Source organism: Amia ocellicauda, chromosome 16, assembly GCF_036373705.1.
Source record: "Amia ocellicauda isolate fAmiCal2 chromosome 16, fAmiCal2.hap1, whole genome shotgun sequence".
NCBI classification, from domain to species: domain Eukaryota; kingdom Metazoa; phylum Chordata; class Actinopteri; order Amiiformes; family Amiidae; genus Amia; species Amia ocellicauda.
This window is the reverse complement of record NC_089865.1, coordinates 6,695,104-6,711,224: the sequence shown is the minus strand read 5'-3', so window position 1 is coordinate 6,711,224 and position 16,121 is coordinate 6,695,104. Positions and strand designations below refer to the sequence as shown.

At 39.1% G+C, this 16,121-nt stretch overlaps 1 protein-coding gene and 1 long non-coding RNA gene across 2 annotated transcripts in view; one reads left to right on the top strand and one right to left on the bottom strand.

Annotated features, from left to right (window-relative positions):
• The window catches only part of kif5c (kinesin family member 5C), a 38,189-nt gene extending 22,148 nt beyond the window's left edge, over window positions 1-16,041 (top strand). The window contains exons 12-26 of the mRNA XM_066687857.1: window positions 1,188-1,363; window positions 1,647-1,715; window positions 3,168-3,374; window positions 4,042-4,188; window positions 4,585-4,773; window positions 5,558-5,675; window positions 6,154-6,230; window positions 6,405-6,514; window positions 6,639-6,740; window positions 7,196-7,256; window positions 7,789-7,860; window positions 8,151-8,255; window positions 9,381-9,597; window positions 9,746-9,866; window positions 12,286-16,041. Of these exons, the coding sequence (XP_066543954.1) occupies window positions 1,188-1,363; window positions 1,647-1,715; window positions 3,168-3,374; window positions 4,042-4,188; window positions 4,585-4,773; window positions 5,558-5,675; window positions 6,154-6,230; window positions 6,405-6,514; window positions 6,639-6,740; window positions 7,196-7,256; window positions 7,789-7,860; window positions 8,151-8,255; window positions 9,381-9,597; window positions 9,746-9,858 (1,763 nt within the window). The 3' untranslated portion in view covers window positions 9,859-9,866; window positions 12,286-16,041. The remainder of the gene's footprint in view (window positions 1-1,187; window positions 1,364-1,646; window positions 1,716-3,167; window positions 3,375-4,041; window positions 4,189-4,584; window positions 4,774-5,557; window positions 5,676-6,153; window positions 6,231-6,404; window positions 6,515-6,638; window positions 6,741-7,195; window positions 7,257-7,788; window positions 7,861-8,150; window positions 8,256-9,380; window positions 9,598-9,745; window positions 9,867-12,285) is intronic.
• Window positions 6,124-9,480, bottom strand: LOC136711533 (uncharacterized). The gene is made up of 3 exons (XR_010804736.1): window positions 9,363-9,480; window positions 7,705-7,868; window positions 6,124-7,457 (listed from the first exon to the last, which is right to left on the bottom strand). It is a non-coding gene; the product is annotated as an uncharacterized LOC136711533 (long non-coding RNA).
• Window positions 16,042-16,121: the final 80 nt, after the last annotated feature.

Sequence of the window (16,121 nt, the reverse complement as noted above, 5' to 3'; positions counted from 1 at the left end):
GAGGAACCTGACCATTTATTATTATTATTATTAGTAGTAGTATTATTATTGTTATCGTTTCTAATATAAAAGTCGAGGAAAAGAAAACATGAGAAGGGGAATATTAATCGGGTTTTGGAAAACAAAATCTGTATCATAGATATAGTGATAGGCATTTATTATGTTAAAGTACTTGTTACATTTTTTAGAGTGCTTTCTATACATTTATGCTGTCAGTTGTCTGGCTTAATACGGCTGACATGCCGAGACTCTCCCTAGAGACCCAGTTCGCTGCAACACATGCATTTCCATTTCATTATAGAGCTGCAGAGTTGCCTTAGAAACCAACTGCCTTTGGCCTAATGCAAATCTTTCAGTCTTAGTCTCACAGCTAGGAGCAGTTACCATTGCATTTACAAAAAGATATCCAATCATCTATATGGCTACAAAATAGATTCAGACCTTTATTCACATTTTAAAAATGTGTTGTTATGAAATTATTCCTGTTTTCTAAGTGGGAAATTATGCTACAACTCATTTATTAAGTTTTGAAACTCTCTTATGTCCCTTATCAGATATTTCAAGATTACTCTTGCCTTGAGTTTAAGTTTGCAAACTGTAAGGGTGCCTAAAACCTGGGTAATCATGCTGGACCGTGTGAAATGCCACAAGAAGAGATGAGGCTACAGTCCTGTCAGATCTCTCATCTGCTGGATGCTGATAAGAGGCAGCCATAGCCCACAGAGATCTTTGTTGTTTCTCCGATGGATTACTCAGGGTTTGTTGCATCTTAATAACATCTGTGTTGGAAAGAGGATTACAGAAGCACGGTGCTTTAAAGAGTCCACTGTGTGCTTTGTAGATCACACAGTTTGTCCAGATGCTGAGGCATGCTGAGTTATCGCCCTTCAGCTTCTGTTGTTGTGATTTTCCTATGTTAGTTATGTCTACACAGACTATTAAAATAAAATAAAAATATCCGTTATCTTTATGCATATGTGCAGCCTGGAACTTTTCTGTATATCTTGCACCTTTGTTCTGCAAAACCAGGCACTTGATGAGAATATTAACTTTGCTCAGGTAGTTGCACATCCCAAATAAAGTTTTGTAAAACTCAACACCCAAAAACAAATCCCCAGACACTTGTTTTTTATGCTTGTCTGCATGGAATAACTGAATAACGAATTGGAAATGTACCATGCAAACAGGTGAGGCAGTTCCTGAGGAAGAGCAGCTCAGTGCTAAGGATCAGAAGACATTTGAGCCATGTGACAACACGCCCATCATTGACAATATGGCGTCCTCTATCGCCCCTGTGTCTGCGGAGGAGAAGAGCAAGTATGAGGAGGACATCAGCAACCTCTACAAACAGCTGGATGACAAGGTCTGCATTGTGCTGAGGAATAATACTCATTTCCCTGCTTGTGTTTAGAGGTGCAAACTCAGTTAACAATGATGGATGAATATCTAATATGAGTAAACATTTATTTTAAAAGGAAAGCTAGCCCTCAAGTTTGGCTAGATCTACATATTTTATATAATTCCCCCATGAGAAGGGTTTGCTTTTAAGCATTTGAAATTGTAATGATATGACTGTATATGTTTATTCAGAGCTTGGTGTTCCTGATATTAGCTCGGTTTGGATGACTTTAGTGTGCTCTCTGCAGGATGACGAGATCAACCAACAGAGCCAGCTGGCCGAGAAACTCAAACAGCAGATGCTGGATCAAGATGAGGTAAGGGACAAGCTATTGTTAATCAAGTTAACAGGTCAAGCTATTGATTTTTGAATATGGAAGACAAAAAATTGAGTTTAATTTTCCTCTGGAGAAGGGTTAACCTCTGCTAGTCCTTTACAACAAGGGTTTAAAAACCCAGAAACCCAATGGATTGTGACCATGGTGACACTCACCGTTACAAGAGATGCATCTGGAAAATCCACAGTATCATCAATGATATATTTATAGTTTGTTGCCTGGTATCTTTTTAGTGTAACGCATTGGTGGTGTGACTTGACATAAGCAGCTCCCATGGTAAATGCAGTGCAGTTTCCTTCACCATAGTGACCAGACTAACTGTACTCTGAAGACACGCTGGTAGAGACCTGCTCTCACCATGGGTCAAGTTCCAGAGATGAACGTGCTAGTCATGTTTGTATGTTTCCTAGCTTTTACAGTCCAGAATTTCGACTGTATTTCTTTCTAATCTTCCATAGAAATACATTGCTGTCCTTGCTTATGGACCAGTGAATAAACATTGTCTGACTTTGTAGTGTTTGAAACATCGAAACCTTTATTAAATGTTCCTAGGATAAATTATGATAAAAACAGTGTCATAATGAAGTGTGTTTTATAATTTTGTGAAGCTTAGGGAAGTTGCCATCCTCTCACAAAACTTAAAACTAATACTGTGAGGATAGAAATTGAAACAGGATACAGAAATCTACATTAGATTCCTCAATATCCCTGTACTATAGGTGTACGTTTTTTTTTATCATGACCCTGAGTTCTGCACAGATCACTAAATAATTACGAGGGAAACAACTTTAGTTTGTACTACCAAAAGTAAATACTAAATATGATTTCTTTGCTCTTTCTGGCCTTAGAACATCCTTGCTGTAGAGCACAATTAACCAAACTGCTTTTACACAGCTTTTATTTTGTATTTATCACCCTCTAGTGGTCGTAGGTTAGTACCTGATACAGTCCAGTTTTCCAATATCCAATGTCCATTCTTTCTTTGTAATAATTACCTGTCAAATAATGATTTTTAAAGAGCTTCATCAAATTTGCTTGAGTCCTTATGAAGGAATCACCAATTAAAGCATTCAGATACAATTATACTTGTTTTTTAAGTCTTGCATAAATAGTGTTGACAAATAGATATTTATAGAAAACAAAATTCTCAGTATATTTATATTACCATGGGAGGCCAGTGTTATACATTCGTGTTTTTAAACACAAGCCAGTGGTTTCTCTAAAAGGGTCTTCTCCAACAAAAGAAAGGCAGGCCAGCCAGACATTATTTACATTGAATACAAATTTAGATAAAAAGAGTTTAATAGAGGATCTAGCCAGAGAGAACTATCATAGATGACCATTCACATTGACTGATATTTGAATCGTAAAAAAATGTCACGTGAGGTTGATCGTTGACCGTTGACCTGTGTGTTTTATGGGCGCTGGCAGCTGTTGGCATCAACCCGGCGGGACTACGAGAAGATCCACGAGGAGCTGACCCGGCTGCAGATGGAGAACGAGGCGGCCAAGGACGAGGTGAAGGAGGTGCTGCAGGCCCTGGAGGAGCTGGCTGTCAACTACGACCAGAAATCCCAGGAGGTGGAGGACAAGACGCGTGCCAACGAGCAGCTGGCCGATGAACTCGCCCAGAAGACGGTGAGGGAGGGCGGGGCCTGGGCTCTGGTCACGGGAGGAGGATTTTCTGGGGTAGTGCTGGGGTTGAATGGCGCTGGAGATGGTCCAAACGTACATGGTGGACGTGGTGGTTGACATCAGAAAATAAGGCTTGAATCACTATAATGAATTAGTCTACCTCTCACTCAGTGTCCATGTGGAATGTGTGCTAATTGCCTTCTATTAGAATTAAAATATTTGTCCTTATTGATGGATTTCCCCACTGTTTATCTTTCTATATGGATGAATGGAGGGAGAGAGTTGTTCCAACCAAGCTCTAAATTGCTTAATTGAACCTTAATTGAAGTAACAAAGCAATATACCACTCAATTAAGTAATTAAGACCTAGGTTGGACCAAAAACCAGCATGGCAGGGGGTACTCCAGGACCGGTTTGAAAACCTCTGGTATAGTACAAATATGTATAATACCTGTGGAAAAAAATATACAAGCTGTAATTTACAGCTCAACAGTCTGTAGATGTGCAGAAGACACTGAAAGGAAATGCACGTAATTTCATGTTTTAAATCCTGTCTGCGATACAAGGTTGATGCAGACCGCTGTGCTCTCTTAGATATCTCTATTCTGTCGTTAGATGTTTCTGTCAGGCCTTGATAGTTTTCCGTCTCTGCCGTGTTTTCCGTCCGCAGACGTCGCTGATAGCGGTGCAGAGGGAACTCAACCAGCTGCAGGAGCTCAGTAACCACCAGAAGAAAAGAGCAGCGGAGATCCTCAACCTGCTGCTGAAGGACCTCAATGAGATCGGGGGCATCATTGGCACCAACGACATCAAAGTGGTGAGGGGCCACAGAAGGAGCTGCTGGGCTCATATAGTGTTGGCTCCAGCGTCCATTAATTTCTTCCTGGAAATACCGTATGAATCATATCCTGAATAAATCCTTGTCAAGAAGCAGAGAGAGCCCTCTTGTGGTGAAAAATGGAACCGCTGTCTTTTCTCCAGTAGCAGTTCAATTTTATCATTTATATGTGCAACAACCTAACCGTTAAAATAAATATAGAGTTCATTATATATAGAATACCACAATCATGAAACAATATAGTGCAGGGTAATATAATAAGCCTTGTTCCTCGCCCAGAACAAGCCTAGAATTAACTTCATATGGCCATTGGTGTAATTCATGCATTTTATAATAAGGGTTTTGGATAAGAAAAGACTCTGCTGTTGTTTACAGATGACAGAGGTGAACGGCGTCATAGAGGAAGAGTTCACCATGGCTCGCCTCTACATCAGCAAGATGAAGTCCGAGGTGAAGTCGCTGGTGAACCGGTGCAAGCAGCTGGAGACGTCACAGTCGGACACCAGCCGCAAGATGCAGGTCAATGAGAAGGAACTCGCCTCCTGTCAGCTCCTCATCTCCCAGGTATGGCAAGAAAACAGGACTTTAACACATGGGGGTGTTTGTTTATTTTACACTCGCCTCATCACCTCACACACTAAGCATCGGCCTTGGATTCTCAGAAGGAAATCATCTTTTAAGTCATCTCTTCAGCACATCGAACATATAAGCTCCAGTGTGGCAAATGTACATTTTTCATGCTTTGGCTTCAGGATGGTCATTCTCAAATTCATCACATTGCTCCTAAGTCTTTTTTGTAGTTTAGTTCTGCATTAGGATTTATATTCACCCTACAGCATGTGAAACAGTATCTGTAGGTGTCGCTCTTACACTGCTGTGGGTTCATTAGAACCAATTAAACTTTCCAAAAGAATGGAAGACTTTTACAACATGAGTGGATAACAAAATGTATTTTCCTCGCTCCCATCTGCTCTTTTTAATCTTTAGACAAAAGAAGAATAATTTATGAATCCTGTACACTTACTTGTAGTGTCACTACATAATTGTAACACCTGATTTTAACAGGTTTCAGTAGGAACTCCCTCCGCAGTAATTTCCACTGTCTTTGGGATCACGTTCATAGCACATTATCTGATGTAATATCACTGATCATCACCTCCTCCATTTCCACAACAGGAAAGGGAATTTAGTTTTTTTTAATGATCTTGACTGACTGAAAGCCTCCAGTGAAATTTGAAATACTGAGATATGAATATAAGACGCAACTGATGGCCAGGGAGGGATTAAAATGGCAGACAGCAAGCCTGGGATTCAGTCTGTGTGTGTGTGTGTTGTTTTCCTCCAACAGCACCAAGCAAAGATCAAGTCCCTGACGGATTACATGCAGAACGTGGAGCATAAGAAGCGGCAGCTGGAGGAGATGCAGGACTCTCTCACAGAGGAGCTGGCCAAGCTGACCGCTCAGGGTACGGCACGGGCCTCAGAAGAAACATGTTATATGTTCACAGTGATGACTAACACGCACACTATAAAGATGTCAAAATTAATAGTACTCCTACTATCAGTGTGAGGCAGGATGATGCTAAATAAGTTGTCCAGGCTGTCCTCCATAAATGTCTGAAACAAGTGACATTTGACTGATGTACATCCCAGGAGCCTTGTAAATACAGAAGCATTGATATCTACCATGAGGGAACAAGGATTTGAATATAGTAAAATACATATGTACAGCGACTGAATAAACAGCCTTAATTCAAGAGACTTGGCAGAGATTTGCTAAACTATTAAATATATAATCTGTCAAAACTGACAGCTAACCACTGGAAATATGTCACTCTTGAGTGATTAAATCTACCGGTATGATTCTTAAGGTTCGGCTTTTTTGTTCTTGTCATTCATACACCCAGTAAATCATGAATGTTAAATGTTTCTTTATTTATACAGAAAAAATGCATGAAGTGTCCGTGATGGACAAGGAGAAGGAACACATGAGTTTGCTCCAAGATGCTGAGGAGATGAAGGTAAAACAAAACCTAAAAACAAGAACGTAGAACAACAAGTAACCACTTTAGTATATTTGTTAGTTTTTTTAACAACGGCAGGTGTTTGTTTACTGGAGATGGGAACTCGGTTAGGAAAACACACGACTATTTTTTTGTCTCATGACTGAGTCGTCTCCTGTGTTTTGGGTGCAGAAAACTCTTGAGGAGCAGATGGAGAGCCACCGAGAGGCGCATCAGAAACAACTGTCCCGGCTGAGGGATGAAATCGAGGAGAAACAGAAAATGATTGATGAGCTCAAAGAGTAAGAGACTCCGGGGGCGACTGGGGCGACGCAGTGATACACAGGGCTGTCGTTCTGTAAATTGTTTGCGGTTCTTTGTGAGGAGCATATGAAGCTTGTTCTTTGTGTTTGCTTTCAAATCCAGCTTGAATCAGAAGCTGCAGCTGGAGCATAATAAACTCCTGTCCGACTACGAGAAGCTCAAGGTTGAGGAGCAGGAGAAGGACATGAGGCTGCAGAAGCTTGTGTGAGTATTTACACGATCCTTGAACAGTCTTCTCGTGTCACAGCATGGCAGCAACATGACTGGAGCTCTGGAGTCACACCTTTGGGTCACTTCTTTCTAGAAAATCCCTAATTGTCCAATAAAATGCAGCCAGATAATCAAGGTAGTATCAACAATGGTTGCCTGATTGTTTTCTAGTGCATTCTGGGTAATTATACAGTTTGACGTAGTAGCATCTTTTAAGACACACATCTGTGTTAAGTTTTACTTTCAAAGGTATTGTTTTAATGTGGACACGTCTTAGACAAAAACATCAGTTCTGATGGCTGAAGGACATGGGACTGTGAGGGAATGATGTTTTTGTTTAAATCTGTTATTGATCTGTGTTTATTGTGGAAGTAAAGAAGGATTCAGACTTAAAATACCAAAAAGTGTATTCAGTGCACTTTTTCCCCTGTTTTTTCCCCCCTCGTCAGTATCCTCAATGAAAAAAGAGAGCAAGCAAAGCAGGACCTCAAAGGCTTGGAGGAAACCGTGGTAAGTATGACTAGAGCACTGTAAACATTCTTGGAATAACTTGAACTGAAAATAACTTTTGAAGGCTTATTGGGCTGCAGCTGTGGGGCAATAACTCTCTTTGCATGTCAATCACTTCACCAGTTCTCTCTTGTATTGTTTCGGAATGGACGAATATCTCTGGCGCCATCTTGGGCTGGCCTGGTTTGGACTGGCAGAGCACTATTAGAAGACAGAGATGTCTGTTATTAGCATTAACATTACACTGCACTGCCTTGAAGATCTGTCACTTAGATTATAAATGGCTGGAAAGGTCTTTAACTATTTAAATATCCAGAATCATATTCACCAAAGCTATTGTTATTATTATGGTTATTGTCTGTAATAGAACCACCTTAGTTAGTTTCACGCTAGCAATACTAAATAGAAGCAACTGGAGGATGTGGTTTATAACTGCCCTTACACTTACTCCTTCAGCAGTTGGTGTTGAAGAGTTGTGAATGATTTATTAAATGGTGTGCAACTTCTCATTGGGGATATTGCTTTTCATCAGGCCCGGGAGCTCCAGACACTTCACAACCTCCGTAAACTTTTTGTTCAAGACCTCACGACTCGCGTCAAGAAAGTAAGTCTCTGTTTGGAGGGAAAAAGAAAGGTTATGGTCCTCCACAGGTATATCTGCTGCTACTCCATCAGTCATCCTTAAAGGCATAGCTGTAAAGCAGTCAGTGATTTGTTTGGGTTGAAGCCCAGTTTTTAGTGTTATATCTAATTATGAAATTTGTCCATTGCTACTGTCGCTATTTTAGCCGTGTTTACGGACTGTCCTATCTGATGATTTCATTTAATGTATGATTTCCATGTTTAATGTGGGCATATAAAGCTTCACTGCATTAACCTACTGTTCTGCCACAGAGTGCTGAACTGGACTGCGATGACGGAGGGGGGAGTGCTGCGCAGAAACAGAAAATATCCTTTCTTGAGAACAACCTGGAGCAGCTTACAAAGGTTCACAAGCAGGTATGGCAAGGAAAAGGTGTCCCACCAGGCTTGTGATGCAGTACTGGATTGGAAACAATACGTCTAATTGTGTGTTACCATATGAACTAGAGGACTATTTCAGATTCACAAAATATCGATTAAGATAATTGATAAAAGAGAATGATAAATACATGTTGATTATTAAAAAATAACTCTATACAACAATGATTCAGACTGCACAAATGTATGATGTAATACCAAGGTTCAGCTTTACAATAATGCAGCTGGAAGTGCTTGGTTTGCCTTTGTCTTGAACACTGTTCTTCAAGAGCGTGGCTGTTTGTTCATGCAGGTAAATTCTAACCATCTTGAATCGGCTACAACGTAAACATGATACTGTGACAAGCGATATCGTGTTTTCATGTCAACAAAGAAGATAAGTGTGTGTGAAGTGTCCCAAGGTAATCCTGTGTAGATATTTCGTTCACCCTGGTGACCGATGTTTATGTAGACCTGATCATTGCAGAACACAATTCAATCTGGAGTTAACATTCGCAACACATTCCGAATCCCTAGTTTTCCATAATCTTGGTGAACGGAAATTGGTCACTCGCTGTAAATCCACCTGCGAGAATGCAGACAGGTGAAAGAGTTTGGCAACTTGAAGGGTATCCTGTCTCCATTAGTTAAACATATACTTAGTGCAAAGTGCTGATGTGATGTTCCAGGATACGAGAGGTCAGAGTGTCAGCTGGAATCGCCCGGCCGATAACTGCGAATCGATAACTGACTTGGTTAAATCTCCAGCGACGAGAACGCTGTTCCAACAATGGAGTGATTTGGAGATTGATGACTGACTCAACTACAGCCTTGCTGATAACCAAAACTAACAGCTTGTGTAGAATGCAAAGATTAATTTGAACTATAAAAACATGTGAGGTGTAGATGCTGGATAATATCAGCGCTCACTGTTGGCATAGCTGACTGTTTTGCTGGTAATTGCTGTTTAATCTACACAATGACTAAACAGCTGAATAATGTTACATCCATTGGCAAATACTAATGAAACCGGCACAACTTAATAAGTAAATAATACAGAGGGCTGTTAATTCACACAGCCATGACAGAAGGCCTGCGCTCACTCACCTGCTTTCTCCCCTGCAGCTGGTTCGTGACAATGCAGATCTGCGCTGTGAGCTTCCTAAACTGGAGAAACGTCTGCGAGCTACAGCTGAGAGAGTTAAGGCCCTGGAGACGGCACTGAAGGAGGCCAAGGAGAACGCCATGAGGGACCGCAAGCGCTACCAGCAGGAAGTGGATCGCATCAAGGAGGCCGTGAGGGCCAAGAACATGGCCAGGCGGGGACACTCCGCTCAGATCGGTGAGGCCGGCTCCCGCCCTGGGGCTGTCGCTTCCCTGCTTCGAGACTGAAGGCGACCTGTTCCCTCTTTTGAAATGAAAGGCATATGATCCATTGTTAAAGTGCTGCTCTGTTCTGTATTTGATGGTGGTCATTTGTTTTCTTTCAGCTAAGCCTATTCGTTCAGGGCATTACCCAGCATCCTCTCCGACAACTGCTCACACCGTCCGGGGAGGGGGAGGAGGCTCGTCAATCTCTGGCTACTACCACCACAACAAGTGAAGGACAGAGTGAGTATACACTGCGGGAAAATCATTAGTGCTACAGCAGAGTCTGCAGCCTTCAGATCACTGTCGTAAAGTAATGGCAAAGAAACTGCAGAATTTTATTAACACCAAACTGAAGAATAGATTAAATACAACCCCTCACACCAACAAAAACAGCCAGTGCTCTTGTGATATCTGTTTTTGGAAAGTATTTTATTGAATGTATATAACTTCTAGGGGGGGCATATAGGAGTTGGCACTTTTGTTTGCTGTCTGAAGGGACATGAACTGGCAGAGTGTGAACTAAAACTGTTTTGACATGCCCTCTTACCCCAGATACACTTGTTCTGAAATAAACCACCTGTCAACTGAAAACTCTTGAGTCACTGTCACTATATTTTGAGTACCCACAATGCTGTAGGGCTGTAGGGCACACTGCAGTATGTTTATAAATTAAGCAAGGGGATTTATAGTTAAGCTTTGATGGAACGTGTTTCCTTTCCAGTTTGGATTGTAATGCATTCTGTGGTGCAACCTATTACTTGGCATGCTTTATTGAGAGCTACAGCAATACATAATTACTAACAAAGTTGTGATTAATGTTGCATAATAAACGCACATTTTGTCAATTTCAATTACCGCTCTGAAATATTTATCTGTCGTATTTGTTGTAGATCAAAAACGTCTATGAAGAATTTCAGTTTTAAACATCTGCGGACGCATATGTGCGCCCTGGGCTTTTTCGACAGGTTGAATTTGTAGGTGTCTGTTTTCTGCTGGGATGAGTGTCAGATGGCTGTGCTGTGAGATAATGGACTTCTTGTCTGTTTGTTTGACAGAAGCAGTGGTTAAAGTCTCGCATAGATTTCCAAATACACGGATCATTGCGATTTTGTGTTACGATCTGCTCTTGTTCTTTGAGCTGTTGATAAGGATAGCCTTTGGCTCATTATACTCCCATTACAAACAGTGATTTTGCGGAGCTGGGTAGTGCTGCCCAAACAGGAATTACGAGTGAGAGACACCCAGGGCGGGCAGCAATCCGGCTACAGACACCATTAGTGGCAATGTTTGGTTTTTATGCAAGACAAGAAATGCATTCATTTACATGTTTTGTGAGATAAAGGTTCAAAAGGTGAGAGATATTATTGTGCAACAGTTCCAGTTCCATTAGCTTTCAAATATATTTATACCTTTATCAATTGTTTGGTTGACCAAGAACATGCAGGCATACATGCAGTATTTTTCTGTACAAAACTATGAAAATGTAATGGACTAGGTTATATGACTAACAATAATGTGGTAAATATAAATGTGAACAATTAGTTTCTTAATAAAGTGTTCAAACGTATTCAAAAGCACTATTTTTGTTTTGATTTTTTAAAAGAAATTCCATTAGTCTCCACATGTGGGCAGCATATGTTTGAACACATTTCTGAGACTGTTCTGTTAATACCTCAAACTTTTTACTTTCTGACATGAGTTTGTTTGCTTATTATTTCATCTGGATTATTCTCAAGAGTGTGAACTGACACAGATATGTTCGGTTTCCCTATATATACAAATTAACAACTACAAATACTACATACATCATATATAATATAATATATTATATAGGTGTGTGAGAAAGTCTGAGACATTTGTTTATAGAGCATTAGGTACAATACACAGCTGAGACTTGTATAGCTGTCATACTAGATGGTATCATTCATTCCCCTTTATTGCTGGTTTCATTATTACCTTAACTTTGACCAAATCATTAATACAATCTGGAAGTTAATTTTTACATGATCCTCATCTGCTTGAGAAGATCTTTTTCTGCAGTTCTATGTCTCTGCTGTTTAAGAGGTTGAAGTCTGTGTATGTCTTTTTATATTTCTTTAGACATAGCTAGCTGAATATTCACACGTCCTGCCTAGATTGTTGAAGCTACTCTTCACCATGTGTGGTAGACTCTCAGGTTTCCTTTTATATTCACAAATGCCTCTGGAGTGTTTCACGGGTTTACAAGCACAGCTCCCATTCAGAGTTGACAGTTACTGCCTCATATTATGTTTATACATGTTTACTTTAGTCTGTGATGGCTTGGATTAAGTTGAATCAATAGCTGGGTTTGGTGCAGTACTACATTAATAGCAGGTCTGGTCAACACACCATCAGAAGGACAAAGAAAAGGCCGATTCTCTTGTTATCACTTGGGTAGACAGAATCACAAAAGGAATAGTACTGTATGCATGTGTGTGGTTTATTTCATTCCCGAATGTCTTTTACATACAAGAAAGACATACTTTGCCATTATATTCCCCCTCGTTCTATCTTGAAAGGCATTTTAAAAAGAAACCAGCAAGGATTCACATGGAACACTTAAGATACACACTAGGGAGAGTTTAAATAACGTTTTGAGTTCTTCATTCACTTTTTGGGTCTTTTTCCCCCTTTACAGATTGAATATTGAAAACGCATGTACAGAACACCTTCCCATCAGATCACTTTTCCTGCTTAGAGTCAACTTCCCATCTTCCAGAGTCCTTGACAGTTCATCAACCAAAGTCTTCACTGAAGCTAAACGTCTAGAAACTCTGCTTTCCCTTACAGCGATCTCCGAGAGCCATTCGACATTTTGCTACTGTATGTTGTAGCCAGAGAAACATAAAAGAAAAACAGACTTTAGTTGCTGACAAAGCGCTTTTTCTCCATTAACTATGTTGATCAGAAAGCAAGTAACGAATTGTGTAAAATCTTTTGGCAGGTCAGTGTCTTCTACTCTGTCTCTCTTTGTATGATAAAACTGTCATTTTCTATAGTTTTTGGGTATGTGAGGTTAATTGCTGCTATATTATAATACTGTACACATTCTACTGGTCTGATTAACATTTGCAAAGGTAAAAAAACTGAATTTGATTTGGAGTTTCCTCAGTCTGAAATCAAGTTAAAAAGTAAACAGATTGTATTGGTTGTGAGCACCTAATTGTATCGCTGAGTAAATGGGCGTTGATTTGGCTGGATTTCATCACGCTGAAGTAAAACACTCGAGATGGAGGTAATGGGACGCATTAAAACAGAGGAATAATTTTTCACTTTATTTTTTAGGAAAGGCTCACAAGCGAGCTTTACAGAATGACTTTCCATGTAGTGCGTACACTAATTTATTATGGGGAGACACACATGTCGAGCCAATTGTTTGCTTTGTTTTGGAGTATTTGTTGTTGGGTATTATACATTTGAGTTTCACATAAAATTGTAAAAAAATGATATGAGAAGAGAAATAAATGAAAGATTACTTTTGTGAATCTGCAGTTCTGTAATGACTCCAGCAAAAACATGGATAGATGACCCATTTTAAACTTGGTTTGTAGGTACGGTCGTCTCAAAATGTAAACGTGATCAAGGCGCTTTGTAGAAGTGCTGAAGCCATATCAGGAGAATACAAAGGGATAATGTGGGAGTCCCTAAATCCTGCCCTTTTATGGGCACAACATTCATCCAATGCCATGTTTCTTGCTTGTATAGTAAACATTTAAACTACGACCTCCCTGGAAAATGTGTGTGTGCATGGGGGGAGTCGGGTTTGAAATGTGAACCCAAACATAAGATATCTCCAAATGTTTTCTCCCTACCAGAGGAACTCAAATGTACTGATTCAATTGTCTTACACCTAACATACTCTAATACTCGAGTTGTAGGATTTAAATCTTTCAGGTGGTGTACTTCATTTAATTATATTCAAATACTCTCATACTCCAGGTACAAAACTTATTTATCTACAGAATACACTAGGACTTTAAAACCAGAGAAGGCATATGTAGTTTTCATTCAACCAAGCAAAAGTTTGATGTCTTTTTTAACAGTCTCTGCTTTGTACAATAAAGGCAGATACATTCTGTGTTATGATGCTGATCAGGTATTCAGTTAATCTAGCAATAAAACTGAAAGTGTTTTCCTCTCATGCACAGGGCAATTTCTGTTAAGGATGACATTGAAAAACTAGTTTGCTGCAGAAGGAAACTCCTCCAGGGTCAGTCTGCATGTCTAATACGTTTCAGATAGCGTTTGGTGACACAATGCCGTAAGTGTCATACACTTCAGACAGTTTACAAATGTGTGAATACATTTTATTTATGTTTTAACTGGAGTGGCTGATTATCCTTTACTTTAATATCCTCCGCATTCCCAGAGTGTATCAGCTCGGCTCACTTCTACAAACCTCTTACTAATAAAGAACCAATGGAGACAGACGTGTGTCCTTGTAATCTACATCTACTAATCTAAAGTGGAGGCTTTACCAGTTGTGCCACTCATGAAACCTCCCGCCGTGCTTTTAATACCTCTCTAGCCACCCCTGTTTTCCCTGGTACTATACTGATACTGCACACATATACTATGAATTCTTAAATGGATGACACCATCTCATTGGTCTTGTTTTAGCATCAAAGAAATGGTGATCTCACTTCTACAAAGTGGGTTCTTTAACAAATTTGGGTACAGAAACAGTCCCACTTCGATAGGATATGTACATATGTTTCAGTATGTCTTAATCCTGTCTGAGATGGAACGCCCTCTTCATCTAATACATTTTTGTGTCCACCAAATTATTTCATTCTCAGAGATGATACATATTTGCCAAATCCTGTGTTGATTTTTCACAAGATCAGTGACAACCACATGCACTTTGCTCAGACTCCAACTGATGAAAAAGTGTAGTACATTAACTTGTAGTTGGTCATTAATTAAGCTGGTCATTAATGAACATCTGTGGTTAGGCTACAAAATAACTGCTTCCTTATTTGAGTATGTTCCCTTGTTTGTTTCTAAGCACCATTATTACATGAGTGTCAGGTAATACAGATACAGCTGATACATGTCTGTGATGCGTTTCATTTTCATTTGTCCATTAACAGTGATGTCTGATTCATATAAAACTGCTGTTGAACTAAATTGCTTCAGTAATTGTATACCAGGGATTTAAATAAGTAACATATTATAAAGCACAGTCATCTAATGAAATTATTATGCAGACATAATATCACTTACATAAAACTCTTTAAATTCATTTGGAAATGTAAATGTGTTAATTCCATAAAACTACTACTGTATATTTTTTATTTTTTATTATTTTTCAATGACTATGTTATGAATTGCTGACTTAAAATCCTCATTTAAATAAAAATAAAACAGAAAACGTAGGTATACAAAATACACAGGAGTTTTTACCAGTTGGTAAAAAAGAAAAGAAAAACAAAAGCTGTGCATAAATTGTATTTATTGTTCATAGTTGTATTAAATGATGAAACCTACATTTCTTTTGTTTTTATATAAAAACTTTATTTTGTTTTGTTTTTTGAAGTATTTTCTGTGTAGATAAATGAATGCCAACATTTCTTATGCTTGTGAATATTCACAAAACTGGTAACTTTAATCGTATTTATTTCTAACTGTATACGTGTCTGATTATTTCTCCTGTTGATATAAAAGACCCCCAATACAGAAACTTATAATGAAGTGCTTATGTTTTTTGTTTGAATAGCACAAAAGTACAGAAACGTTTGTTTGTTTGTTTACCCACCATTTTGTGCAGAGTCTGTTGTTTTACTTAAAAAAATACATTTTCTGGAAGATGATCAATTTCAAACTGCAGGAAGTTCGCTTCTGCCATCACTGTATTTTTTTTTTTTATTGAGAGAAAATGATCTTATTCACCTCTAGTTATAGGAGGAAACCTACAAATCTGGTAACTATTTGAATCGTTCTAATTCTCTTACAAATGATCTTTAATCAAACAAAAAATGGAATTAAAGAACAGAATCAAATATTTGTCCATGTTCTCTTCTTGTGCAGAATCCATCTCTCTGTCCGAAGTAGTATGTTTAGAAAATGAATTTCAGTGTGTTGTAACATATGTTTGTTTAGTTTGTGAAATGTGTGCTTGTGTACTGCAGACATGTCATGACCATGCATCTGTAACATATCGTATATCCGGGGGAGAAGGTGGGCCAACTCAATCATGTATTCAGTGCAAGGGAAAGCTCTGACACTGTAAGGTTTTGCTTCACGGATGAATTCAATCAATAAATGGATGGCTTTCAATCCTGTTATAACCGAGCTGTTCAGTAAACGTTCAGTGGACTTATACTGATGACTGCATGGTGTAAAAATCCTTTTAAAATGTCAAGAGTACTAAATAAAGTCAAATTCAACTTTACACCTCAGTATTTGTTCTGGTGTCTTGACATTTTCTTCACCACTTTTTAAGTATTACACACACTTACATGAGGAATAGAT